At 39.9% G+C, this 27,919-nt stretch overlaps 1 protein-coding gene across 1 annotated transcript in view; it reads right to left on the bottom strand.

Annotated features, from left to right (window-relative positions):
* The window catches only part of LOC115754060 (disease resistance protein L6-like), a 97,873-nt gene that overhangs the window by 27,866 nt on the left and 42,088 nt on the right, over positions 1 to 27,919 (bottom strand). Inside the window, exon 4 of the mRNA XM_048275634.1 lies at positions 463 to 837. Within this exon, the coding sequence (XP_048131591.1) occupies positions 463 to 837 (375 nt within the window). The remainder of the gene's footprint in view (positions 1 to 462; positions 838 to 27,919) is intronic.

The raw sequence follows: 27,919 nt of genomic DNA, 5'->3' as shown, positions 1-27,919 counted from the left end.
AAGAAAGGTTCGTTGCTGCTGCGGAACCAGCAAAACCGAACTTATTCAAGAACGTACACTTGTCCAAGCTGAGAATTTCCAATTTTTTCATCCTTCTCCATTCGGGGATCTCTTCTATAGTCGTAGAGTCAAGAAGAAGTTCCCTCAAAGATTCCAAGGCCTCAATCTCTTCCGGTAGCTCTCGGAGATTACTACAATCCTTCAAGTTTAAGAAGACTAACTTCTTAAGCCGACCAATTGACCGATCAATTTCAACCAAATTCTCACAACTCTCGAGAATTAGTCGCTCCAAATTCACATAAACGAGACAAGTGCGGGGTTTTACGCAGACTTCATGCATCCAAATGATTTAGGACCTTCAAATTCTTAGCCAACCGAAAAGAAGACAACATATTGCTCTTCAAAATGAATTAAGATTACATATAACAACAAAACTTACACTGATTTTATCTGAAATCATACCTTGATGTGGCTCCATCCATCCCATTTTTCCGTGATTTTACTCATTGATAGATCAAGGATTAATAGTTTCCTCATGGAAATATTGGTCAGCTTAAAAACCATAGGAAAGCAATTCCATGAAAGCCATCTCAACTCCGGAAGGATAAGTGGGCCAAATGTGGTTTGAACAAAATTTGAGCACTGGTAGCATAGGAGACCACCCACTTGAGTACCAAGATGTTTTGTGCTTCCATCAAAGTCTTTGCTATCAACTTGAAGGAACCTTAGATTTGAAAGACTTGCTAGGCATTCTTTTATCAAGGAGTATTGAGATATTTCATCAAGCTTGAGACATATTGCTTCGATACTTCCAATTCCATGAACATCACCTCCTATCTGCCAAAATAGAATCGGACAATGAAAGTTAGAAAAAACCATTATTTACCACATTAATCTTCTTCAAAGGGGAAAACAACTCTATCTTTTCTCCTAATGTTGAATTGATAAACCACTTATGTAAGTGCACAGGAAATAAATCAACTTTGGTAGTTATGAAATCAAAATGACTATGCTTGTGACAATCTCCTTAAAAAGGAATGAAGTCGCACGATTTACCCGCATTTTGTCCGTAACCTTTGATGCTTGCCCATGAGTCCACACCCATTGTTGCATCTCTGGTTTCTTACCACTTCTTTGTTGTATAAGATTTCTTCCTATATCTCTTAACCAATCATGCATCCACAATCGGTTACCTTCTCTAATCTTTACCAAAGATCTTTGCTGGAGGATGTCAAGAGATTGTTGAGGAAGAAATTTACAGCTTTCCCACATGTAAATCGCAATTCTTTTATCAATCCCAATGAGAAAACAAGCAACATCAAGAAATATCTTTATTTGGTCTTCATTCAAAGCTTTAATGCTGATCATCAACTTCCTTTGAACACCCTCATGAGGAAATTCTTCTAGCTTCATTAATGTTGCATCCCACTCCTCTATACTTTTTCCAGATAAAAGAGAACCTAACACCTCAAGAGCTAAAGGAAGACCGCCACGGATATTTATTGCTCTTTCGGAGTGAAAGATATATTGCTCTATGGGATAATCTCTTCTAAAGGCATGTTTGCTAAAAAGTTGAAGAGAATGATCAAAATCCATGCTAGTAAGTTCGTAAGTCCAATCAACAAGTGTAGGCACATTGAGGATTCCCCGATCTCTAGTTGTAATGATAATCTTGCTTCCCTTGCCAAACCACTCACGCTTCTGCACGAGTGCATCAAATTGACTAGCTTCTGTTAGAGATATGCCCTAAAGTGACTATGTAATAGTTACATGTTAGGGATTTCAGTTGTATTTTCAATTTATTATTTAATTAATGGCAAAGACGTATTTATTCATTTGTCCAATTATTTACTTATATGAATAAATTCCACAAGATCAGCTGTGGCTGGACCTATTCTTGAGACGTTGAGAATATGTGTGACAGGTTCACGATTAGACTCGAATCTTTAAACTGTTCCCGGTTGATGGATTATTGAATGGATATCAATGATCCTGTTGAGACCGGTGTGTTCTTAACTTCACCATTGAGCATTGGATGCTTAAGGGAATGACGAGTCACAAGTCATTGGGTATTGCGATGCTCGAGTTAGAACACGAGTGCTTGTATCAGACAAGTTCACTGAACGTGACACGCATTGAACGATTAGCGACATGGAAGCTTTTAGCGTGGTCAATGTCTAATTGTTCATGCTTTGGTCTTGTGTAAATAATCCTTAGACCCGAGGCATAGTGTTGACTTGTGTGTTGCATGACTATGGTTCACGAGGACACATATTGATGGTTCGTCGATCCGTCTTTGTTCTTGATGGTCGCAGTTCATGCACATACGAAGTCACACGTGTGCGCAAAATGGAATCTGTCTCCTTGTCACATGCAAGGTATGATATCCTATGCAATTTAATTATGACAATGCATTGAAATCCTCGGCCGGGGTTATAATTGAGAATGAAATGTTCATGTCTCGTATAAATGCATGTCGATTAGATTTGTGCATATGATCGAATCGGTGGCTTGACAAATATTCCATGGTCTTTGTTCGATCGGGATATAGTAAGACAGAGGGATTGAATTACACTCGTAAGCAAAGCCGACGGGTTCATTATGTTCTTAAAGAATTCACACCGTCCGGGTAGCCATGACATATTGCTAGATGTCACTCGTGACTTGTAGGACCTAGAGGTTGATCGGGACAATCAATTCTCTTGGAAGTACTAATGTGTTAGTGCATGTCTTAATGCCAGCTCAGTGATGAACATAGGGATGTCACACACCTTAACCAATACATGACGACGTTGAACGGAAAGACGATATTGCAAATATGTTTGCAATTACGTATACCGATTTTAGTCGGGCTAAAATTAAATTAAATGTGATTTAATTTCAATTTTATTTTTGGTCATAGGCGCAATTGCATATGATGCACACGTATGTCCTAAATCGACACAAAATTGTTGTGTCGGATTTGCACACATATCATTTATCTTTTGTTTTGTTTTATTATATAAATATATATCATATATGTTTATATATTAAAACTAGGAAACAATTTTTTAAAAGATAAAAAAAAAAAAATTTGGTTAATGCACACGGTCAAGAAGTTGACCGTGTGCATTTGTTGATGGCGTGCGCTACACGGTCAAGAAGTTGACCGTGCAACACACTTGCACGATCGGCAAGCGGTTGCTGATCGTGCACATGCATGATCGGCAACCGCTTGCTGATCGTGCGTTTCTTTTGATTAAAAAAAAAAGAGAAAGCGTCTTGCGATTAGTGTGTGTGCATTTCAGAACCGTGAGAGTGTAGTTCTCTTTGTTCATTTTATTGACCAAAAATTCAAGAACGCGAAGAGTTATCACCACGGGATTGCTAGCACAATTAAGGTGGTGATTTTCGCGAGTTCATCTTTCCGTTCGACGTTGCGATTGGTGGTGTGTCCGAACTAGAGGCTCGACACTTGTGGGGCTTGGTTCGAAGAACGTCCGAACCTTTTCGTTTCAAGCACGCTTCAAGAGGTAATCCGTCAAACCCCTTCGTTACACATGTTTTTCGATTGAAATGCACGAACTACGCCTATGGAGATATGTGTATAGGTTTTTATTTATTTCCGCTGCGTATTTTATATGTTTTATTTGCCTATGCATGTTACGTGTATCCCAACAGCTTCGTCAACATCATCCAGCAAAAGAAGCACTGTTTTAGAGCATAACCTTTCCTTGATCACATTGTTGCCTTCCATGATATTGTTGATATCGGGCCATCTTTTTCTAAGAATGTTCGATATGAGCTGATTCTGCAAGCGCGTAATCTCTGTTTCTCGGATGTTAGAAAGGAAGCAACAATTAACAAAATCACTAGAAAGTTGATTGTACACTATTTTGGCAATAGTCGTCTTTCCCATGCCGCCCATACCATGAATTCCAACAATCTTTGTGTCACGGTTGTATGGACCTATCATCCTCATTATTTCATCTACATGATTGTTGACTTCAACTAAGCAATCAGATACTTCCAAGTAGGCGGTTTTCAACTCCGTCAAGACGTTATTGACTACTTCTTTCACAAATTCACCTTTGCCTCTGAAAGTATCGTAGAGAAAAGCATAAAGACATTAGGTTTCGCTGGACAACATAATGCATTTGGAACAACTAGACCATACTCCATATAATTAAATACCTGTTTGGCGTGCCTTGGAGGTCCCATCCCTTTAGTGTTCCAACCTCATTGAGAGCAGCCTTCCACTTGTGGATAGTCTCATCATCAAACCGCTTCTTGTTTGCATGAGAAACAATGGCCTTGCTGTAGTGCTCGGTCGGGTTTTTTACCTCGGATGGTGGGATATCGTAGAAAATGGGCATGATCTTATGTCTCCTTGTGTTCTTGCTCTCCACCATCTTGACCAACTCCCTAAGGCACCATGTACTGTCAGCATATCCTTTCGAAAAGATTGGTATTGAGATCTTTGACTGCCCAATCGCTTGGAGCAGCTCATCACCAATCTCCTCCCCGACACGGAGCTCTTCATCGTCTCTATATGTCACGCCCCGATCCCCGGGCCCGCAACAACCCTACCAAATCGCCTCGGGTCATAAAAGAACAACGTCCCGGGCACGTCATCGACCCATTAATTTTTATCTTTTAATAACGCAGGTGGAACGTACAATCCCAAACAATAAATCAAACAATAGGGATAGAAAAGTAGGGTAACGATAATATCTAATAATTAAGCAACAACTTTTTAATCATCTTATAGATACTTCTTAACCCTCGGGAGTCACCGTAATATCTACAAGCCCACTCTCTAGGGCGGCTCCACGTGACCAACGAAAAGATATAGGGGTCGTCGGGGTTAACTCGTATCTACAACAACTAGAGGGGCTATCCTCACCCTCCCAGGTCATAACAAAAGGTCTCAACAAAAAGTCCCTACAGTCATAGTCAAGGGTGGAAACCCGGCGGTGGTCCAGGAGCAGAGTCCACGTCACTATCTGGGTCCTCAACCTCCCCATCCGGAGTGTCTAGATCCATAGGGTCCCATATCCGGCTCGGGGGCGCAGATGGTGGTCCATCAAATCCTCGGAGCGGTCCGTATAAAATGTCACCATCTCGGAGGAGCCAGGCCTTAAAAACGTGGGGTACCAAAAAGCCTAGTCCCTCCTCGACCCGGATGGTTGTACTATGGTGCTCCCAAATCAGGTGGGACCCGGGGACGGGGAGATGAGTAACATCATAAGACTGGTCTACCGGGACTCCAAACCTCACCGGGTGGACTAGCGGCATCACGATCCCGAAAACATTTAACAACAACGGGTGAGATATAAAATCTCTGTGAGTCAATGCCTAAGTCCGTGTAGGACACCGACTCGCTCAAGGCGTCCTATCATATAAAGCAATACCAATGGCATAGTAATAACATGTAACTCATATCATAATGCAATGTTCAACCATAATATCGAATTGTTAATCACATGCAACCTTATCACACTTTGGCCCACGCATGAACAGTTCGTAAAACATGATATTAATTGCATAAAGCTAATGCATATAACTAGAACACTCATCACCATTCGCATACACGATGCATCACACGCGTTCCGATTATTAATGACCGATCCCGGTCTAGCAAAACCATGCTCTTCCGGCAGAACCGAGCTTCGTCCCATTCCTTCGGCGACGGCGACCGACAAGCCATGTGGTTCCAAGTACCCTCGGCATGGACTAACAATCGGGCATTCCCGTAAGGAGCGTCGGTCCGTCACAAGCTGCGACCGGCATCCGATAAGTCGTGTGGTTCCAAGTACCCTCGGCACGAACTTACCAGGCTCGAACCCTCGTACCCGGGGGTCGGCTTCGTCCTCACGTACCCGAGAAGACGGCATCCAATATGTGATCACACAAGCACGACAGGCAATCAACCAATTTTATATCTTTGCATTTAATTCAAATGAATCCACAAATGCTCGTGCTCGAAACTTGGCTCAAAGCCATTTTTATGCTCAAAATTCTGGTTCACATGCGACCACATATACATGTATATTATTCACCAATTTTTGCATTTATAACCAGAATAACCAATCATCAAATGCACATAAGTCATAATATTTCACAATCGCCAAATAATCACTCAATGATATAATAATCGTACAATAATAACTAATTAACGTAATTAAATATACTAATCCCCCTTAATTAATCCAACGTGATTAATTAATCCGTATTCCAGTTGATATTACCAATATATTTAGCAAACTCAATTTTAGACAAATAACTCGATCATAGACAATTAAATTATTCGGCCACAACTAAATAATCTAATTAGCCGTTAATAATATTAAATCTATCCTTAAACGTAGTTAATGTCCTATTCAGAGTTTAGGGGTTAACTCACAACTCCCGCGCTTAACGTCGAGTCGGGTGCGAGGCGGCACGAGCTTGAATTTAAATCCGCGTTCGGGTTCGCGGAAATCAACGGAACTCGCACGTCGGTCCTCGGATTAGCACGACGTCGATCCGAGTAGGTTCAAGTTCACGAGTCGGCCTCGGTTCGGGTTGGGTCAACGTCGGTCTTGCAAGTTACTGTTCACGGCAAGGCGTCGGCAACGTAACAGGAGGTGGCGGTGGCCGTAGGTGGTCGGATCAAGGGTGTGGGGTGGCTGAACGGTGTCGGGTCCGAGCACGTCGCGATCGGAAGTGGCCGCGGACGGCGGAACGAGGCTCCCAGTGAAAGTAGGCTTAGGTATAGGAAAAAGCCGAGCAACAAGAACAGGGTCACGGTTCGTCCATGGTTTTCGAGGGGTAGCTGAAAAGTGACTCGAAGGGCTGTACAAGGATGTATGGTGTCGTGGGCGGAGTACGACTTGGGATCAGGCACGGCGGCGCGAGCCGCATTGGCCCTCGGGTCCCGTTGGGCGTGAGAGTTGGCCGTGGTTAGTTGATTCGAGACAACCCGAGCGACAAACAGCGACCGGGTTTCGAGTTGCGGCGTCGCGGCGAGCTCCGGTGGTGAAAGTGGATGGCGTCGGTGGTGAGGTGCTGGTTCGCGCACCAATTACAAGTAAATAAAGGAAGAAGAAGTTGCAGGTTGAAGACCCAAAAAGAAGAAGAAGATGATGTGCAGGTGTGGGACTGTTGTCGTGCAGAGGAAGGCTTGAAGAGAGAGAATATAAGAGAGAGACAGGTCACGTGGGTCTACGGAACTTGGGCTGCAAGTTGGGGTGAGGTCAGCCTTGCTGACATAGGCAAAAGAGAAAAAGAATCAAATGGGAAAAAAAATCATGTGCGGCTGATTTGGGGAGTGTTCGGTTGAGGTACAACTAGAAAGGGGATGGGAGTAAAAATTCGGTTGGGATAAAAGAAAATAAAGATAGTGGGCGTACTTGTATCTTCTGCACAACCCACGTAAAGACTTAGCTAATTAAAACTAGCAAAACCCAAAAAAAAAGAAAAACACAAGATAACATATATATATAAATAAACATGGAACCCACGGTAAAAATTAAATTAAAGTCACACATAAATAACTTCGTTCTTTACCCATAAATACTAGGGCAAAAATGGTATTATCATTATTATTATTTTTCTTTTTGCGTTCGGACGAAGCCAAAATAACACGCGACGCGTATCGCTTTTACGAGTCAAAATTTGACGATTCAAACTTGACTTTTTCTGACAATTGCTTCGGGACAGCCAATCGCCGACTGTTAAAACTTCAAGATCAAACTTCGCTTTACACGCTGGAATTTGAAATTTCTTTCAGTCAACTAAATTTCAGGACGTTACACTATATACCCGAATTCCAGCATCAATCATGCTGGTGTAAAGGTAATCAGTAATGCCCCTACGGGTATCTGGTCCTCTAAAGCTCAAAAATACTTCATAATCATATCCTGATGACTTCTCAATTTTCTGATTATCAGAAGAGGCGCTCCACATAGTTAATGTTCTCTGTACACGCTCTCCTTGTAAGGCTGCATTTAGTACAAGAGACTGAAAAAAGGTAAGCAACTACTGCCAATGCGAAGTTCAACCGCAAAGGTTGGTGCAAACTCCGTGTGCAGTAAGGATTTGGAATGCTACCCAAAAATGATAACCATGTGAAGGATGATGAAGCTAATTTCTAATAGAAGCAAATGTAGAGATAAGCTTTAAGTCCTTGTAACAAGGTGTGGTGAGGCTAATTTCAATCAGAAGCAAATGCAGAGCTTTTGTTTCAGTAATTATAACGTAGCACTATCCACAAAAGCATATGCTCTTTCATGGAAAATTTAGACCCCGTGGAAGCAAAAGTGAGATCCGTCTAAAATATGTAGGCAGGAAACTGAAGAGAATGCTCAATTGTAGGTTGTGGTTCACAAATTACATCTTTTCGTAGTGTTGTTTAGCGGATCTCCGTGGAATTTTCTAGGGAGATTATGAGTGTCAATCTCTTCTACGTAGTACGTAGTGTTCTTTGTTTCTGGTCAACGTTTTCTTTTTTAACTCTAGGTCAATTGTCTTTTGCATAGAGATGCTTCTATGCTTTACTGGTTGCTTAACCATTAGTTTCTTATGCCATGAGAAAATACTCTGTTATGGCTATTCTAGCTCTCTCCCTTTAGTTTCATCTATGAACATTTGACAAATTTCAGAAATCACAGAAAATAATGGAAAAGTTTCACAATCAAAAGTGTTATATTTGATGAAGTTGTTAGCTTTGGGGAGTGAAATCTGCCAATGGCCGCTAGTCGTGGCCGCCATGTTAGTACTCCGTAGGAAAATCGGTCAAGTTTTGGTTAAAGCATATCAATTGCCCGAAATAGTTTGCTTTTAAAATCTCAGTGCATGGTTCAAATATCACTTTCAGCGAGCTAATTGCAAAATGGAGCGAATTTCAACAATTAGCAAAAGGCCTACCCAACATATGGGTCAGGACAGGTTGGGTTTGGGTGGGTCGAAAATGGATTTGACTCAAATTGACTCATTTACCCCATAGTAACCATTGTTTGTATGCACTCTGTCAAAAGTGTTGAGATGCACATGTGAGTTATTTTAGAAAAGTCACACATCGAATAATTGATATGGTGATGAGTATTAAATATATCCAAGTTGACTCATGACTCATTGACTTAAGCATGCCTTTAAGAGAAAAGTATTGTCTCAATGATGTGTTTCCCACTTACCAGCATGCCTTCAAGAGAAAGGAACTCAAAGTAGCAGACAAAGCTTCGGCCAGAAATTACAGAGAGAGCACTAAACTTTCTATCCAAGTCATGTTTCGAATGAAACCGAGAAGATTTTGAAAGAATAGAGCAAATTGAAACATAGCACAGAAGCAATCAATACTATGGGACTGCTCAACATGTGGCTAATCGGAAGAATCAAATCGATAGAAGATGAGAGAAAGCATGATCTTTCACCTTGGCGCAGAAGCATCAACTATCTCACTGCCATGGGTCGTGAAGCTGCAGATTATAGAAAAACATTGACCAACCGCTATGGTGCGTGAACGAGGAGCTATTGAAAAGGTTGTTCGATCTCTGTACGCGCTCTCCTTGTATGGCTGCATTTAGTACGAAAGACAAAAGATAGCAGCAACTAATGTCAATGCAAAGTTCAACCACAAATTTCTCTGTGCAACAAGGATTTGAAATCCTACCCGAAAATGATGAGCACGTGCATCCTGTCTGTTCAGAGAACGGCGCTTCCCTACAGCTTCTGAGCTTTTGTACTGCGAGAAGAACAGATTATATAGAGTGGTGATCCTGGCGGAGTGGAGGTCAATAGTCACATCACAGAGAAGGAGAGAGATATGGCTGCAGAAGAGATGAGAGGAGGAGGTTGAAGAATCATATTGTATTCGTAAGTCACAGAAAAGTACGTGATTCTTTCTTTCTTTCTTCCTTTTTTTTTTTTGGCCAGGTCTTTCGTCTCGGGTCCTCAAGTCAACGTTCAAAGCTGGTTTTTGATGACTAAAATAATGAGGGATGCGAAAGGCTCCCTAAGGAAGAGGGTGAGACAAGACAGCTATGGCTGTCCCAATCTCGAGCCTCTAGTTTTGCCCAAATCTCTCCTCCTACTTACTGGATTTGATGATCCACTTGGTTTGGCAATGGGAGCATTGATAGGAAGTGTAGTGGAGAAAAATAAAGTTAGTGATTCGCCAAAAAAAAAAAAACGAAGAATTATTTAATCGCGTATATTTTCTTTTTTATCTGCGACTTGAGTTAACCTAATCATGAATCAAAATCATAACATTATGAATCCCGAACAAAAAAGCCGGTCGAGACTAAAATTCGACAAATACCTAAAACGGACATTTTGTCCGTCAACGGCGATGAATATATCTTAGCACATGGTGTGTGTTTACATGAGAAGATGTTGTTACCTTCGTATGTTAAACGCTAGGATTGTTTAATCATAGGGACGGAATTTTTGCATGCCCAATTGATTTTATAGTCAGATGTAGAGTGCGAAAAAAAAAATAGCTTGCGTGATATAATTTTAATAGCTCTCAAAATTATAACACGCATATACAGTGTGGCGAAAATGACATGATTTCTTAGTCAAAAGTATAATAAATTGGAAATTCATTCAATCGAACCGTAAATTGGCACTCCCTTCCATACATTATCAGATTCGCTGCCTAATGGTCGGATTTATTGATGCGACCATAATACCAAATGGACCTTAAACTAATCCGTGTGCAATTTTTGTTATGATTTTTTCCAATTTTCATTGATTTTTTTGGGTCAAATTTCCGTTGATTTGATGTGTGCCGTCGTTGACAAGTTGGCCAATCTTTGGAGGCCAAACCGAAGGCGTCAAGTATTGCAGAAAGTTGCCGTAAGGACTTGCACCCTTTGAAACGTTCCACCTTCCACGTGTTCAAAATTCAAATTAATTTTTCACGTATTACGAAGGTTGGAAAGGTCGGTTTTTCTGGTAAATTAGAAGCGAAAAGATATTTGGTTTCTAATGTTGGGAACGATAATAGTCGAAGAGAAAAAAAAAAAGTAATCATAAAATTATTGAAAGCGATTTACCAACCGTGACGAGGCCAAAGCTAATCAATGTTATTAGAAGCGAAATGATATTTGGTTTCTAACGTTATATTTCAACCACAAATGAAAGCGATTTGGAACTGTGACGAGGCCAAAGCTAATCAATGTTATGCTTCAAGGCAGCCTTCGCCATGTTTCTCTTTCCAAGAGCCTCCAACTCAAGAACCCTTCATTGAATATGTGCCTACAAGGTCGTGGAAGCTGACCGAAGGAGATTCACCTCATATTAGGGCGTCAAATGGATGGGTCGGGTCAGTTTGAGTAAAAAATTATTAGACCTAAATTGACCAAGTTATGCTCAATACAAAGTTAATCACTGTATTTGATTCATGCACGGACCATATTATTAAAATACATCCATAGTTTTTCTTTTTCAAATTAAAAAAAAAAGTTCACACAGTCAAAGAAAATGTAATTATTATTGTGTCCCATGATTATAAATTTAAAATTATTAAATTTCTTGGTTATGTGCCATTGATCCTAAGGAGGAGGCCTGCTCAAAAGCTCATCCAGGTGTTACAAGCGTGAAGCTTGTCAAACCCAACACCCAAGCATTGTCAGGTAGATAAATCTTAGTAATTGATATTACCTATTTCCGCAAGGGGGAAGAACAAAAAATTTGGCCAAAATAAGTGCGAATGCATGCTCGGGTGAGCATTTCATCAAAATAGTTTGCCCCCTTTGTGGGGGGGGTGGGCTGTGGTTGGGGGGTTGCGTGGGGGTTTTGTTTGTGTTGTGTGGGGGAAGTAATATATCATCCCAAACAACACAATCTCGGGTAGAATAAAGTAACCAAAAACAATTCATGCGATTGTCAATTGCAACAGGAAAAATGATGCAAATGGTTTCTGAGCTTTAATTTAATGTATAATGTAGTTCATAAACTTCTAATTTATTCAATGTAGTTCTTGAACTTTAGCACAATGTGCAATATCGTTGCTAAACTTTTAATCCATTTAATGTGGTTCATAGACTTTTGCTACATGCTCAATTTAGTGTAAACTATATGAAAATGTTCAAAGTCAATGCTCAATGGACCAAACAAAAACTCAATGCTCTGTTTTGGCTCTTTTTCCATTTCTCACACATGAACACGGCATACTCTCTCTCTCTCTCTCTCTCTCTCTCTCTCTCTCTCTCTCTCTCTCTCTCTCTCTCTCTCTCTCTCTCTCTCTCTCTCTCTTATAGAAAATGAACACTTGGGACTTTTATCGTGTCTGAAATTATCACCATTCTAGTTAGAAAATAAAATAAAAGATCATACCATTTAATATAAGGTGATTCTTCCACCACACACACAAAAAAAAAAAAAAAAAGACATAAGGTGATTCATTTGGGTGGATAGAGATTTGTATCCGGAGACAACGAGTTGTTAATAGTTCAGGGAAAAAAATTTTGGTACTTTTATGATGATGTGCATGCATATGTATCGTTACATATTTTTGTCATGTTGTAATTTGATTTTAAGTATCTTGTGAAAGTTGATATGGGAAATCATCACATTTGGGGATATATGATCCCCTCCTTTTTCAAGTTGATAGGTAATTCCTATAATATTGCGTGTCAGTGTCGAATTGACATTTCCATCCATTCATCACATTTTGGAGAAATGAATTAGGAAACATTTTCTCCTCCATGCCTGCATTATTGATATGGATTCGCGTCCATCTCGTTACAAATAAATCAGCTGATAAAGTAAATTAATATAGATAAACACACAAAAATCACGCGAACCCATGAAGCATGATGAGAGAAGAGGCATAAAATTAAAAGCTCTAGAAGTAGAATTGATAGAGCCCTTCTTGCTGCTGATGTGGTCTTCTTAACTGTTGCTAGGAAGGTGGTCAACGGCAGGGATAGTTCATCCTGAATTGACAATCTGAATGGTACGCCCACCTCTCTAACAAAAGAAATACGTTAAGAGGGCGAAATCGAAGACACAGCATGGGTTGGATGAAACCTACAGTTCCTAACCTACTCAAGAAAATCGAACAAAAGGCCCCCATGATACATGCAGTAAAACAACTTTGCTTTACATTGAAGTAGCAGGGTAGGTAAAAAGGTTCTTGGTGAGAACAAGACCGACCTAGGATACTTGGATGAAACTGACCAATACGTCCAAATCAGCACATCATATCCTAAGCATACATATGAGGATTTATCTACTAAGGGCCACATGCAGAGCATTGCCATCCACAACCAAAATTCAACAAAGGGAAAACAAGAACTTGTCCGATAGAAGTACTGAACATTGCCACACTGCAATACGGTGATTAAATCTAGAAAAGGGTCCAAGAATTACTAAAGAAAGCCATTTTAGCAAGGAGGATTCATCCCATCAATAGAACTACAGTTCCTAACATGGGATCACAAATTGCAATCATTTTGGCACTACGAAAAAACACAAATTTTGCGACGAAAATTGCCACAAATTTTTTGGCAAAATTCATCGCTAAATGATTTTTGCCACGAATTTTGCAACGAAAAAAAAATTCTGGCTAATATGGCATCGCAAAATTTAGCGACGAAAAATTTGAATTTCGTCGCTAATTTGCCACGAACAGCATTCGTTGCTAAATTTAGCGACGAAACTCTGATTTCGTGGCTAAACCGCGACAAACATAATTCGTCGCTAAAATGTATTTTCGTCGCTAAATTTAGCGACGAATACATGTTGTGTCGCTAATTTTAGCGATGAAAATAATGTTTCGTTGCCATACTTAGAGACAAAAAAGGATTTCATCGCTAATTTTAGCAGCGAATATTTCTTTTCGTCGCTAAATTTAGCGACGAATATGAATTTTCGTCCCTAAATTTAGTGACGAATCTTTTGTTTTCGTCGCTAAATTGAGTGACGAATAGTTGTTTTCGTTGCCAAATTTCGGCAAAATTCAATTCGAAACGCAAATTTAGCGACGAAAAATTTGAATTTCGTCGCTAATTTGCCACAAAAACAACTCATTGCTAAATTACCGACGAATAATTGTGACGAAAGTGTTTCGTTGCTAAAATTTAGTGACGAAAACTTGTTTCATCGCTAAAATTTAGCGAATTTCGTCGACGAATAGTTTATTTTGGTGATGAATAGTTTATTTCATCGCTAAATTTAAGCACGAATTGTTGTTTTCGTCGCTAAATTAGCGACGAATTTGTTATTTTCGTTGCTAAATTTAGCGATGAATAGTTGATTTTAGCGACCCACCCCAAAACCTAATAGCACCAACATTGACTAGGCCCGGGCTGACCCGATACCCGAATCATATACATCCAAGGTGTTCGGGTCGGGTCGGACCCGCCTTTTTTTTTTGGTTAATTGAAGCTTCAAAATCACCTCAAATTATAAAGCCACCCAGAGAATATTGTCGACTTTAGTCCCGTTTTGCCCTTCATACTCAATTTTTAATCAACAACAAACAACCGAGCCACCGAACTGCTATTGAGTACTAGCTAATTGTTCATTCAAATAATATACCAGTAAGGATCAATAGTTGCAACAGCTAGAAATTGTTCAAACACAATCATAACAATAGTCTGCTAAAGCATGAAGATATATGTCTTTGCCAGTATCTAAAAATTGCTTCAAGAACTCTGAATGAAAAATTCTAATAACATTCTGAGTGAGATGTTGACAATAGGACGAGCTTCAACTAGACATCAATTCATCCTATTTCATCAAATCTGGGATGTGATATGGTTTCGCAGGCATATTGCCTTCTTTTGATCATCACATGGCCATAAGGTCGTCATACTGCTACATCAGGAAAATAGACCTTGCAAACAATCCAGCAGCTCGAAAGAATTTCTGCAAGAAAGGGTTCAAACCAACTTTAAAAATGCTATCAACTTACTGTATATTTTTTACTTTCCCCAGAGGAAACAAGCAAGCAGTAAGTGTTATTGCTAGTATGCATCCATAAAACCATAAAAAAAACATGCATTAGACCATGATCTGTCCACTGAAAACTAAGCATTGTCCTGTGAAAATCAAGCAATGCATCTAAAGCGTGAATATCTTATGGAATACGGACAAATTTATAAATGTCCCGTTTTTGAAATTAAAAATACTACACACATTTTTAATGAATATCCGACATCTAGCAACCCAATAGTCCCCACCCTCCAATTTCGTCAATCATCAAGAGACATCGATGTTAAGTTTGGCCTGATGGTCGTAGTTGGCAACTCTACATTAAATTTATAATGAAAATGAGAACTAAGGTATCCATTGAAATGTAAAAAAAATAGTCATCGTTAGAAAAATGAACACGTGGGACTTTTTCCATTTCTCCCACATGAACACGGCATACTCTCTCTCTCTCTCATAGAAAAATGAACACTTGGGACTTTTATCGTGTCTGAAATTATCACCATTCTTGGTAGAAAATAAAATAAAAAATCATACCATTTAATATAAGGTCATTCTTCCACCACACACAAAAAACAAAAAAAAAAAGGACATAAGGTGATTCATTTGGGTGGATAGAGATTTATATCCGGAGAACACAGAGTTGTTAATAGTTTTGGGAAAAAAAAATTAGTGCTTTTACGATGATGTGCATGCATATGTATCGTTACATATTTTTGTCATGTTGTGATTTGGTTTTAAGTATCTTGTGAAAGTTGATATGTGAAATCATCACATTTGGGGATATATGATCCCCTCCTTTTTCAAGTTGATAGGTAATTCCTATAATATTGCGGGTCAGTGTCGAATTGACATTTCCATCCATTCATCACATTTTGGAGAAATGAATTAGGAAACATTTTCTCCTCCATGCCTGCATTATTGATATGGATTCGCGTCTATCTCGTTACAAATAAATCATCTGATAAAGTAAATTAATATAGATAAACACACAAAAATCACGCGAACCCATGAAGCATGCTGAGAGAAGAAGCATAAAATTAAAAGCTCTAGAAGTAGAATTGATAGAGCCCTTCTTGCTGCTGATGAGGTCTTCTTAACTGTTGCTAGGAAGGTGGTCAACGGCAGGGATAGTTCATCCCGAATTGACAATCTGAATGGTACGCCCACCTCTCTAACAAAAGAAATACGTTAAGAGGGCGAAATCGAAGACACAGCATGGGTTGGATGAAACCTACGGTTCCTAACCTACTCAAGAAAATCGAACAAAAGGCCCCCATGATACATGCAGTAAAACAACTTTGCTTTACATTGAAGTAGCAGGGTAGGTAAAAAGGTTCTTGGTGAGAACAAGACCGACCTAGGATACTTGGATGAAACTGGCCAATAGGTCCAAATCAGCACATCATATCTAAGCATACATATGAGGATTTATCTACTAAGGGCCACATGCAGAGCATTGCCATCCACAACCAAAATTCAACAAAGGGAAAACAATAACTTGTCCGATAGAAGTACTGAACATTGCCACACTGCAATACGGTGATTAAATCTAGAAAAGGGTCCAAGAATTACTAAAGAAAGCCATTTTAGCAAGGAGGATTCATCCCATCAACAGAACTACAGTTCCTAACATGGGATCACAAATTGCAATCATTTCGAGTCATTCGAACTTTTCTTATACATGGAACTGATGTACATCTAACATGTCAAATTGTAAGAGAATCATCATGTCAGGAGGGTTCCAAGTTAGAAATATGAACCCAAGACTATCAGCCGACTTGGCAATGTTCTTTTTGTTTTTGGTTTTTCAAGAGACATAAGTGCTTCAAAATGTGGAAGGAAAAAGAAGCAGAAACTCTCAGTAACTAAATCTTTATCTAGAAACTGCGTAACCCAGGAAGACTGGAAAAGAACAACGATCATTGCCCATCAATCGCTATCCGCTACCAGCAAACTCAAGAACTTTCCAGAAGAGGCACATTAACTTGTATATCAGCTCAAAGGACGACAAATACTCATGATGAACCGACAGCTGAAACGATTGTCGCAGACTTCAAGTGAGAGCAGTACTGGAAATACAGTGAACTTGAAGAGAGATGAGAACCTTATTAGGCGATGGGGAGAGTGCGAAACATCTCCGCTGGTAAGAGGGAGCTGGAGAGAACAAGAATGGCCTGGGAAGGGACATTCTTACTCTGTTTTTGCGCCTTCGAGGATTAGTCTCGCGGGACTTCGGCGAACTTCCAATTTAGCGCCACCGAACTTTCTTCATGTTAAGTTTGCGAATAGAGGCACCGGAGACGGAATTTCTTGACTATTATTACAAAATGTTCAAACTGATCTTTTGCTTTTGCTTTTTGAAAAAAAATAAGAGCCCTAATGTCTGCATTTTATTAATCAAATATCTAAAATAGATCTTATTTCGAATAAGCGTCTAAAGTGACCAAATCGTCTCAAATAATAAAGTAGCCAAATCATCTTAAAAAACAAAGAAAGCAACGTGCAGAATTCACTTTGGCCATGGCTTCTTCTCCAATTTCTTCTCCGTCAATCACCACCATGAGTAGCTAAATTTATTCTGTCATCGTTGAATGTAGATGAAACGATACTTCTTGCTTGAATTCTAAACTTTCGATTTAGTTTTTGGTATTGCACTTGATTGTTTGGGAGAGGCTATGTCTTTTTCTATTTCATTCAAGAACTTTATTGTTAAATCAAGTTTATGATTTTAGTTTCTGTGATTCTAATTTCATACCCAAGCAATAGTTTTAATTGCAATTTATGATCAAGGCCGATGATAATCTATATCCGATCGATTCTAAGCGTGCTAAGCTTGGAAAGCGAAAGACGATAATGATTGGCAAGATAGATTATAACAAGGTTAGGTCATGGTTTATTTTCATAATTATAGCAAGCTTGTAGCTTGTTAGATTTGATAGTGCGAACAAAGAGGCTAATCAAATAAGAATGTATCGTGGATTCGAGACTCAAAGGCGATAGTTTTCTCATAATTGTTTACACTTTATTTTAATTAGCCGAATTCTAGCATTAGACTAAATTACTTAGTAAAAAAAAAACTCAAATCCGTCCTTATTTTTCCTTGTGGTTCGACCCCTTCTTATCACTATCTACAGTTAGTAATTAGGGTTTATTTTTTATCACTCTACGACACGATCAATACTAGACTTTGATAGACTCATGACGCAAAATCATACAGATTCAGCAGCTTGGACGTAGCTCAAATTAGCTGATGAAATATTGGAGAAGGTTTGAAAGCGTGATTGAAAATGCAAAAAAAAAAAAAAAAAAAAAAAAGAAGGCCTTGACGCATGTTTCTCTCGCATACACTTAGTTTTAAGACCGTGCTTCTCTTGTCTCTTTACTTTTGCTCTTAGAATTCCTTCTTCTTGAATTACATTCGTACCACCAACGAAAACGCAGAACCGAGAAAAATGAAATCAACGAGGCCCACCCGAAGTAAATCGAGATTTAACATGTTGCGTGAATCAATTGCCACTTTCAATAAAGCAATAGAACGATGCGTGCATGGTGAAAATAACTTAGAGCGAGATTAACGGAAGTAATGGTGATGCTGAAGGACCGAATTCGACAGTGATGAACCTGGAAGCAACAAGACATGAAACACTCAAGAAATGGTTATTGAGGGAAGAAATGGTTCTCGAGTGCTGCCTGCATTTGTCCTCGTTGCACATTAAATGGAGGAAGAAAAAGAACATTCCTTTCTTATGTCGATACGACAGAGAAACGAGGGAAATGATACCTTTCTTACGTCAAACACAAGAAAGCAAGGAAAGAAATTTCTTCGCATTCTTTCTTGCTTCACAGGGGAACAAAGGGCCTCGCACTTGCAGATATCTTTCCACATCATCCAATGTATGCGATGGAGAATGACTTTGATAAGAATGCTTTCCTCCACTTTGAGGACAAGATGAACCGTCTCATTCACATCATAATGGAATCCAATAATCGCAACATGCTTTTCATAAAAATGTGCAAAATTGGTATTAACAAGATTATCTCTTCTGTAGCATAACTAAAATATCTGTCGAGTGTCAAAGGGAATCATGTTAATGGCAAAACCGTCCCTAAAAGCCCAAAAGCCCGTCCTTGGCCGTTTGCCGTCGTTGCCTATATGTTGGCTGCTGAAGAGAAGTGGCGGCCGCTCTGCGAAGCCCATTGCTGAGCCTTTTAAGGACGGCTCATTTAGCGGGCTTTTTTTCAAATTGCGCGAAAAAAAAAATATATTTACCAAATTAGGGGAGAAAAAAAATATTTACCGTTTTGGGGTCTGCTCAGCGGTTAAACCGCCGAGCCGGTCCCCTCTCGGCAATTAAACAGCCAAGCCCCCCTCCCCTCTCCCCCCCCCCCCGTGGTCCCTCTCCGCCGCCGGCCCCAACCGCACCCCGGCGATTTCGTCCGGCCCGGCCATTTTGTCCTTCTAGCAAATTATCTCCTAAAAAAATGGTAAAAACTCTAAAAAAATTAGTAAATGGTCACAATCAACTGGCCATAGACGATTCGGGGTATTTTCGCCGACGACTTTTAAAAATGACGATTTTGCCCTTCCGGCAAATTGTCTCCTAAAAAAATTGTAAAAAATCTCAAAAATTAGTAAATGACCATAATCAACATGCCATGTACGATTCAGGGTATTTTGACCGACGACTTTTAGAAAATGACAGTTTTACCCTTCCGGCAAATTGTCCGCCAAAAAATTGTAAAAAATCTCAAAAATTAGTAAATGGCCACAATCAACTGGCCATAGACGATTCGGGGTATTTTGACCGACGACTTTTAGAAAGTGACGGTTTTGCCCTTGTGGCAAATTGTCTCCCAAAAAAATTGAAAAAAATCTCAAAAATTAGTAAATGGTCACAATCAACTATCCATGGATGATTTATGGTATTTTGATCAACGACTTTTAAAAATGACGATTTTGCCCTTCCGGCAAATTGTCTTTCAAAAAAATTATAAAAAATATCAAAAATGGCCACAATCAACTGGCCATGGATGATTCAGGGCCTTTTGTTACGCTCGGCGTTTTTAAAAAAATAAAATCATTATTTTTGTTACGTTTTTAATAATAATTATTTTATTTATAAATTGTTTCTTTTGAAGCTTATTTTATTAGTGTAATTAATTAAGAATATTCATAAAATGAAAGTGCTGAGATATATGAAAAATATGTTATTTTCATAATAGATAATAATCGGATCGTTGCAATTACATGTACTAACGATGTCGTCTTCCTACATGACCTCATGTTCCGCAATGTGGCTCTCTTCGGTGCTCGGCAAGTCTAGTATTGTACGGACGAGGAGGAGGATCCGACCGAGCAGGATGTGTAGATGATGAAGGCATATCTTGTGAAAATATGCCTTGCCCATACGATATATATCCTTCTCGAGAAGCCCGAATAAAAAGGAGGGAAATCGGATCCATACGAAGCGGGAGAAGGAGCTGGAATCAGCGGGTCAAGAAATGCAAAAGTAGATCCCTCGGGAAATGAGGCGGCAAAATGGGCGAATCCCGCATTGAAACCCGTCTGGTCTAATCCCGAAATGAAACCAGGAGCGAAATCCGTTGTATGATACTCGAAGGTGTAAGGGACGGCATCGCCAACTACATCGGCTTGAGGAGTCCTCCGGGTCGACCGAACAGGCTCGGGTGGATCGTCATCGTGAGGGCCAACGGGTGCCACCGTAGTTGCTGGTTGGGGTGGTGGCATCATCGTTAGCCGCCTCTCCTCATGTTGGGTGTATAGCATTGCCGTAGCTATCCTCCCCACATCCGCCCAAGTCCGACGAGTTGGACATGAATTTATTATACGTAAGATTTGTTCCACGCCATCACCCCGGTAATGATATCACAAGTAACAAATGTTATCAAATTATAATAACTTATTTTACTAAAAATATAGTTAATGAATTAAATTGAAAGTATTTGCACGAACCGTTGAACCCATTGCAGCTCCCGTAATAGAAATCCACTCCTGTGTATGTGTACGGAACCACTCCATATATGCTGAATGAAAGTGGAGTTCCTCCGTTGCGGGATCAGCATAGACTAAATATTCGATACGTCCGTCCCACATAGCGATCCATCGTCCGTGCTTAGCTGCCCAATCCTTCCCGGGTAGCCTATTTTCAATATCATGCAAGGCTCTGTGATCGCCAGGAGGAGTAGGTATCGGCCGTTGCATACCAAACCGGCGAAGTACTCGATCCGGATAATGCCACTCAACTATCTAGAAACAGATGAGTGGCACACGAGCCCTTCAAATATCCTGTCCCCGCAAGCAGCAATCCGGTACATTCTCCAGAATATCGCCACCGTAGGGCTCCAAAATAATTTGTTATCGTAATAAAACATATCAAATTAAATGAAGAATTAATTTAAAATCTAACATTATATTAAAATCATTCGTTGATATCATTACTTACATCTTCGGATGCCAATCTATTAAGTTGGTAGCGTAGATGTACCAATGTATGCGTGAGGATCTCCGTTGTGCTTCGACCTTGACTCCAACCGCATAAACAAAAAACATTCAATTTTCATATATTATACGCACTAGAAGGAATTAATGACGCATGAACCGAAAATGCAATAGATCACATACCGACTACTAAAAGGTGTATGTCCTAAAGGAACATCAACTGTCGGGGATGGGGAGACACATCCCGAAGCGCTCCCACGCCCAAATCTGCAGGTATATGTAAGGCACCGCCCATTTGCTTCGCCTCCGGGTCGGTTGCACGACATAACTCTCAATACAACCATGCAAGTGCTGCTGAACCCCAACTATATTGCGTTGGGACGTTGAGGTTCACTAGTAATGGAAGAAACAGCAAACTAACTCGGGCACCTAATTTGTCCGCGAAAATAGATCCTCCTAGCGGACGGAGAATGAAAGCCCGTGAATACTGCAATATGGTGACATCATCGGCTTTTGGCGGAAGATCTTCAAAGCGCTGTCTCAACCAACTCAAACCGATCTGTGTGCCCCGCAAACGGGCCAGGTGATCACCGAGTAGATCGTCACGGATAGTGGCCCAATTCACAATACCGGGGCCGAGAATCGCACGTCCATCTATAGGAAGCCCCGTAAGCACTACAATATCCTGCAGCGTGATAGTGCATTCACCTTCCGGCATATGGAATGTGTAGATCTCGGGCCTCCACCGCTCGACCAATGCAATAATTAAATGTCAATCCAGCTGCACAAATCCCATCAAATAAACGCCAAAAAATCCCGAAGCTTGCAAATACGGGACTATCCGCGGATCAAGATCACCTGTGTAGCATCGCTCGCCGACATCTAAGGGCTTCAGTCGGAAGTATCCGTGAAATGTAACATGAACAGTTATTCGCAATTTTGATGATGTTGTTACAAAGGACAGATCAACCGAAAATTCTTCAATTACCTTAGCGTCCCATATAGCCCGAGATCTATGTCGGGCTTGCCCAAGAGGTAGTGAACCATCCTCCGGGCCCGGCTGAATGTAAGTACTCTGTACCATATCTACACAATTGTGATACTATAACATTACAACAAATTCCCATATGTATGGATAACATAGAACGGATAAACCGAATAAATATCGTGCAATTGTGATATTATAACATTATAAAAAAATTCAAATATGTAATGTAAAAATCCGGGAAAAATGAACTTCATAAATATCAATTCAATAATAATATTATAGTAAGCCTCCATATTGTCCCATACAAAGAAATTCATTTGATGACTTTAGAAGACAAAGAGATTTTGTAACATAGAAGTACGATCATCCTTACAACGCATAAAAACAAAATATATAAGGATCGAGGGAGAGACGGTTAGCTTGAGGTAAAAGGGACATCCCACAAAAAATACTACACCAAAGGATAGGTGTTTTGCTAATCTATATCCATTATCGGGATATATCAAAAGGGGTGAGGAGCCCTACTCTAGTCTTCGATCCGCGCCATCTCCCGGTGGTGGCACGTCTTACGGATCGGACTCCATAGGCTCTTCAGCATTCTCTACCTCCATCGATTCGATGTCCGGGTCCACGACCTCACCCTCCCATGGCAGGCACTTGACAGGATCCAGCTCCATGGGGTCCCCTTGCTCGTCTTCATCGTACGGCACGCCACAGATTTAGAGAGGTCCACCCCTCCCTTTTTCAGCTCCTTTAGCCCAAGCCAAAAATGTATGTTCCTTCCAAGCCCCGCCTCCTACGTCTATCCAAACGGTGGTATAGTGTCTATAATACACCATATCATTACCTATCACATACTTTGTCACTATGCGATGGATATGTCTCGGTATCCCAAAAAGTGGCGACGTCATCCTCGTGGTCGGTGGTTTGAAAAAGTGGATCCCGCAAAGGGGTGAGATAAAAATCCCGATAAACTACGACATCCTAAGCCAACCCTAGGTTACGGTACCTCCGAGCGAATTAAGCTACGACGGATAACCAAGTATTCGCAGACATATCAAATCATGCATGAGATTAATTCAAAATGATACCACACAGATTCCCAATTCAGTAGTCAAATGTTATATACTACGGAGCACTATTCTATTTAGCCATTCCCCTTCGGTCAGTCGTCTCTAGAGTAATCAATTCCGAGTGAGATTACTCAAATACATTGATGTTCATTTTATTCATAAACTTTGAAATGGATTCGGAATTCAGAATGTCACAAAACTAATTTACATAATTAACGCAAGTATGATCAACTCTCTGGCCGATCTGTGTGCACAAGTTTTCTTGTTGTGGCCTGATTTTCCACAGTGTGTGTAATGATTTCGCGAAGTGCTACTGCTCGGGCTTCTCCAGTCCATCTTATTCCGGATCCGTGATGCACGGAGTTTTTCTTTCTTCCGAATACGACTCGGATATGGCATTAATGGCAGCTCGTCGGGTTCAAGCTCGTAATCAAGATGTCCCAACGAATTAAACATATCCCGATAGTATTGAAGGGTTTTATCTAAAGTATATCATTCATCTACGTACGGTTCGTAATGAATGACATACGCTTGACATGCTGTAATTACGTGTGAACATGGGATTTTCAGCCCTTGAAATTTCCCACATGTGCACGTTCGCAAGTGTAGGCGCACTATGTTTTTGTGGCCCCCCGAACCTCCGAATCTGTCACGTCCAGTTGTCACTTCGAAAACGCCTCTATCGTAGTCGAAACATGTGACGGCATACCTATTTGCTTTTTGACTATTCTCCTGGAGCGTGGCACCGGCAAATTTCGTATATTTCCACCGATTGTCTTTACGCATCCTATATATCGTTCTTCTCGTATCAAAATAGTGCACCAACCGATAGAATATCTTATCAACCATGGCTGCTATTGGTAGACCACGGAAGCCCTTCAGCATCCCATTGACCGATTCAACTAAATTTGTCGTCATCGATCCATATCTCCTCCCTTCATCATAAGCCTCTTGTCCATTTTTCTCTTGGAATCCGATTGCATCATGCAAATGGGTGGATCGAACTCCCTAATTTGGCTCATGAATTGGTCGAACTTCCGCCGTTGGCTCGCGTAAACTATACATTACAACATTTATTAGTACTTCGTACTCAAATTTTTGCATACGTATTTTCTTTAAATTTACTAATTCGAGAATTTACCCGCCATCCGAACAAGTTTTTTCTCTTCGGCATTTTTGAAATGTTTATTGTTGTTGCTAGCAACGTGTTGAATGCAATATCTATGGTGGCCATGTGGAGGACACCACCGCATCGTCTCCATTGCTCGTTGAATACCGATATATCCGTCCGATATTACACAAATATCATCTCTCCTAGTGACATATCTCCGCAATAGATTCATAAACCAAGTCCAATTATCAACATTTTCCCGATGGACTACAGCAAATGCTAGCGGGAAAAAATGATTATTTCCATCAAGGGAGGCCGCACAAAGGAGGGTTCATTGGTATTTTCCGTACAAAAATGTACCATCAACAAATATCACGGGACGACAATTTGCGAAGCCTTTAATCGTCTGTTTGAAAGTCCAAAACATCCGATTGAAAATCGTGCAGCCATGATCTAGCTTGATATGATCATCGATCACAAAATGTGAATCTGGATTCCCGCTCTTCATTTCGATCATCCACGTCCTCAACCTACCGTATGATTCATCCCAATCTCCAAATTGTCCGGCGATCACCATTTGTTTGGCCATCCAAGTTTTACGGTAAATAGGTTGGAAGTGCGGCTTATCTTGAATCTCCGCCATCGGTGGCTTAATTTTGATATCCGGTTGGGCGGGGACCATTGCTTCTATCTGGCAGCAGAGGTACTTTTGGTCAAGGTACTGATGATCCCGTGACATTTACGAAGAACTGCATGTATGTGGCCCATTATATTTACTTATTTCCCAAAACATGCCACCCAATTTAGCAATCGCGCGGAGTCTCCAACCACACGGTCCGTTTGGATTGCCACAACTTATCATATATTCTTCTTTCTTTGTCAAATAACTGCGAAAATTTTGATTTCTCCTAAGGGAGTACTCTTTTGCAGCCAACCGCACCGCGTCCCGTGATGGAAACAACATGCCAACATCAAATTCTTTTGATGGATCAAATAACATATGGCCCGGCTTGGCTCTTGATTCGTCTTGCATCATGTCAAAGTCGATCTCTGAATAAGGCGGTGGATGTACTAATGGCAAAATGGGATTGCTGCACTGCGTATTATAGTAAGCCTCCATATTGTCACATTTGACATCTTCTTCGTCATTGTCATTAGAGTCCATCCAAGGATCATCTTCTTCATCACCATCATCATCATCATCATCATCATCAGCATTATCAGCATTATCATCATCATCATCATCAGCATTATCATCATTATTATCGGCCTGCAATGCTGATTATGCAGACCATCATCATCTTCACCAACATTCGAACCTTCCTCCGTGAAATCATCTCTCATTTGATGTTCCGCTACGATTGTATAAAACTGCAAAAACCCCGTACCACCAGCCTGAAGTGCAAATTGCTGAATCATAGTAATTGTAGCATCATCATGCATCTCCGTAATGTCATATGTAACACAATTGCGTGTTACATACGGATATCTATACACCCTTGTTTGAATATACTGGTTTCCTGTTATATTCAATGCGCTCTCAATCGAAACACGTAACTCATCAAATGTCGATATGTTTGCAATCCCGAACATGGTAGATTGTCCGCCTTCATAATCAATTCCATATTCAGTTCGTACTATTGTACCTCCTCGGTGCATAATCGCAAAAGATGTAGACGACATTCTGAGATTTAAATAAATTAGAAATTATTTCTAAACTACAATTTCCTAAATATTGTCCCATATACGTTATCAAAATTAACATTATTACTATCAATATATCAAATGAAATAAATGTTCTAGTATAGCCCTAAGGGTTTAGACAACATTTTGGGATTTTTTACAATTTTTTTGGAAGACAATTTTTCAGAAGGGCAAAATCTTCATTTTTTAAAATTCGTCGGCCAAAATACCCCGAATCGGCCATGGCCACTTGATTGTGGTCATTTCCTAATTTTTGAGATTTTTTAAAAAAATTTTGGGAAACAATTTGCCAGAAGGCAAAATCGTCATTTTTTAAAATTCGTCGGCCAAAATACCCTGAATTGGCCATGGCCGATTGATTTTGGCCATTTCCTAATATTTGGGATTTTTTACAATTTTTTTGGAAGACAATTTGTCGGAAGGGCAAAATCGTCATTTTCCAAAATTTGTCAACCAAAATACCCCGAATCGGCTATCGCCAGTTCATTGTGGCCATTTCCTAATATTTGGGATTTTTTACAATTTTTTTGGACGACAATTTGCCAGAAGAGCAAAATCGTCATTTTTCAAAATTCGTCGGCCAAAATACCTTGAATCAGCCATGGCCAGTTCATTGTGACCATTTCCTAATATTTGGGATTTTTTACAATTTTTTTGGAAGACAATTTTTCATAATGGAAAAATCGTCATTTTTTAAAATTCGTCGGCCAAAATACCCTAAATCGGCCATGGCCACTTGATTGTGGCCATTTCTTAATTTTTGGGATTTTTTAAATTTTTTTTGGGAAACAATTTGCGAGAAGGGAAAAATCGTCCTTTTTTAAAATTAGTCGGCCAAAATACCCCGAGTCGACCATCGCCAGTTGATTGTGGCCATTTCCTAATATTTGGGATTTTTTACAATTTTTTTGGACGACAATTTGGCGGAAGAGCAAAATCGTCATTTTTCAAAATTCGTCAGCCAAAATACCCCGAATCGGCCATGGCCACTTGATTGTGGCTATTTCTTAATTTTTGGGATTTTTTAAATTTTTTTTGGGAAACAATTTGCTAGAAGGGAAAAATCATCATTTTTTAAAATTTGTTGGCCAAAATACCCTAAATCGGCCATGGCCAATTAATTTTGGCCATTTCCTAATATTTGGGATTTTTTACAATTTTTTTGGAAGACAATTTGCCAGAAGGGAAAAATCGTCATTTTCCAAAATTCGTCGGCCAAATTACCCTCAATCGGTCATGGCCAATTGATTGTGTCAATTTCCTAATTTTTGAGATTTTTTAAAATTTTTTGGAGAGACAATTTGCCAAAAGGGCAAAATCGTCATTTTTTAAATGTTATCGACCAAAATACCCTGAATCAGCCATGGACGTAGTTGCAAAAATGAGTCCCGAAAATTCGTTTTTATGAGATTATGGTAATTTTTTTATTTACCACAATTCGTAAACATTACAACTATTCAGTCTACAAATAATAATTAAATAAATAAAACAATACTTACGAAACTGCAAAAAAAATAACTATAACGAGGTTTACCTCAAACTAGTAAGAAGGTCGGCTTTGCTTTTCTCTCGCCTTCCGCAAAAATAAATAAGTCCTAATTTAATTTAAACATGATGAAAATATTTGCAATAAAATAAAACATTAATATCAATAAAGGTATCCGAGGAGAAGGGGATAT

The sequence above is a fragment of the Rhodamnia argentea genome, chromosome 3, assembly GCF_020921035.1.
Source record: "Rhodamnia argentea isolate NSW1041297 chromosome 3, ASM2092103v1, whole genome shotgun sequence".
Classification (NCBI taxonomy): domain Eukaryota; kingdom Viridiplantae; phylum Streptophyta; class Magnoliopsida; order Myrtales; family Myrtaceae; genus Rhodamnia; species Rhodamnia argentea.
Note: the sequence above shows the minus strand (reverse complement) of the source record. Positions and strands in the feature narration are given on the sequence as shown.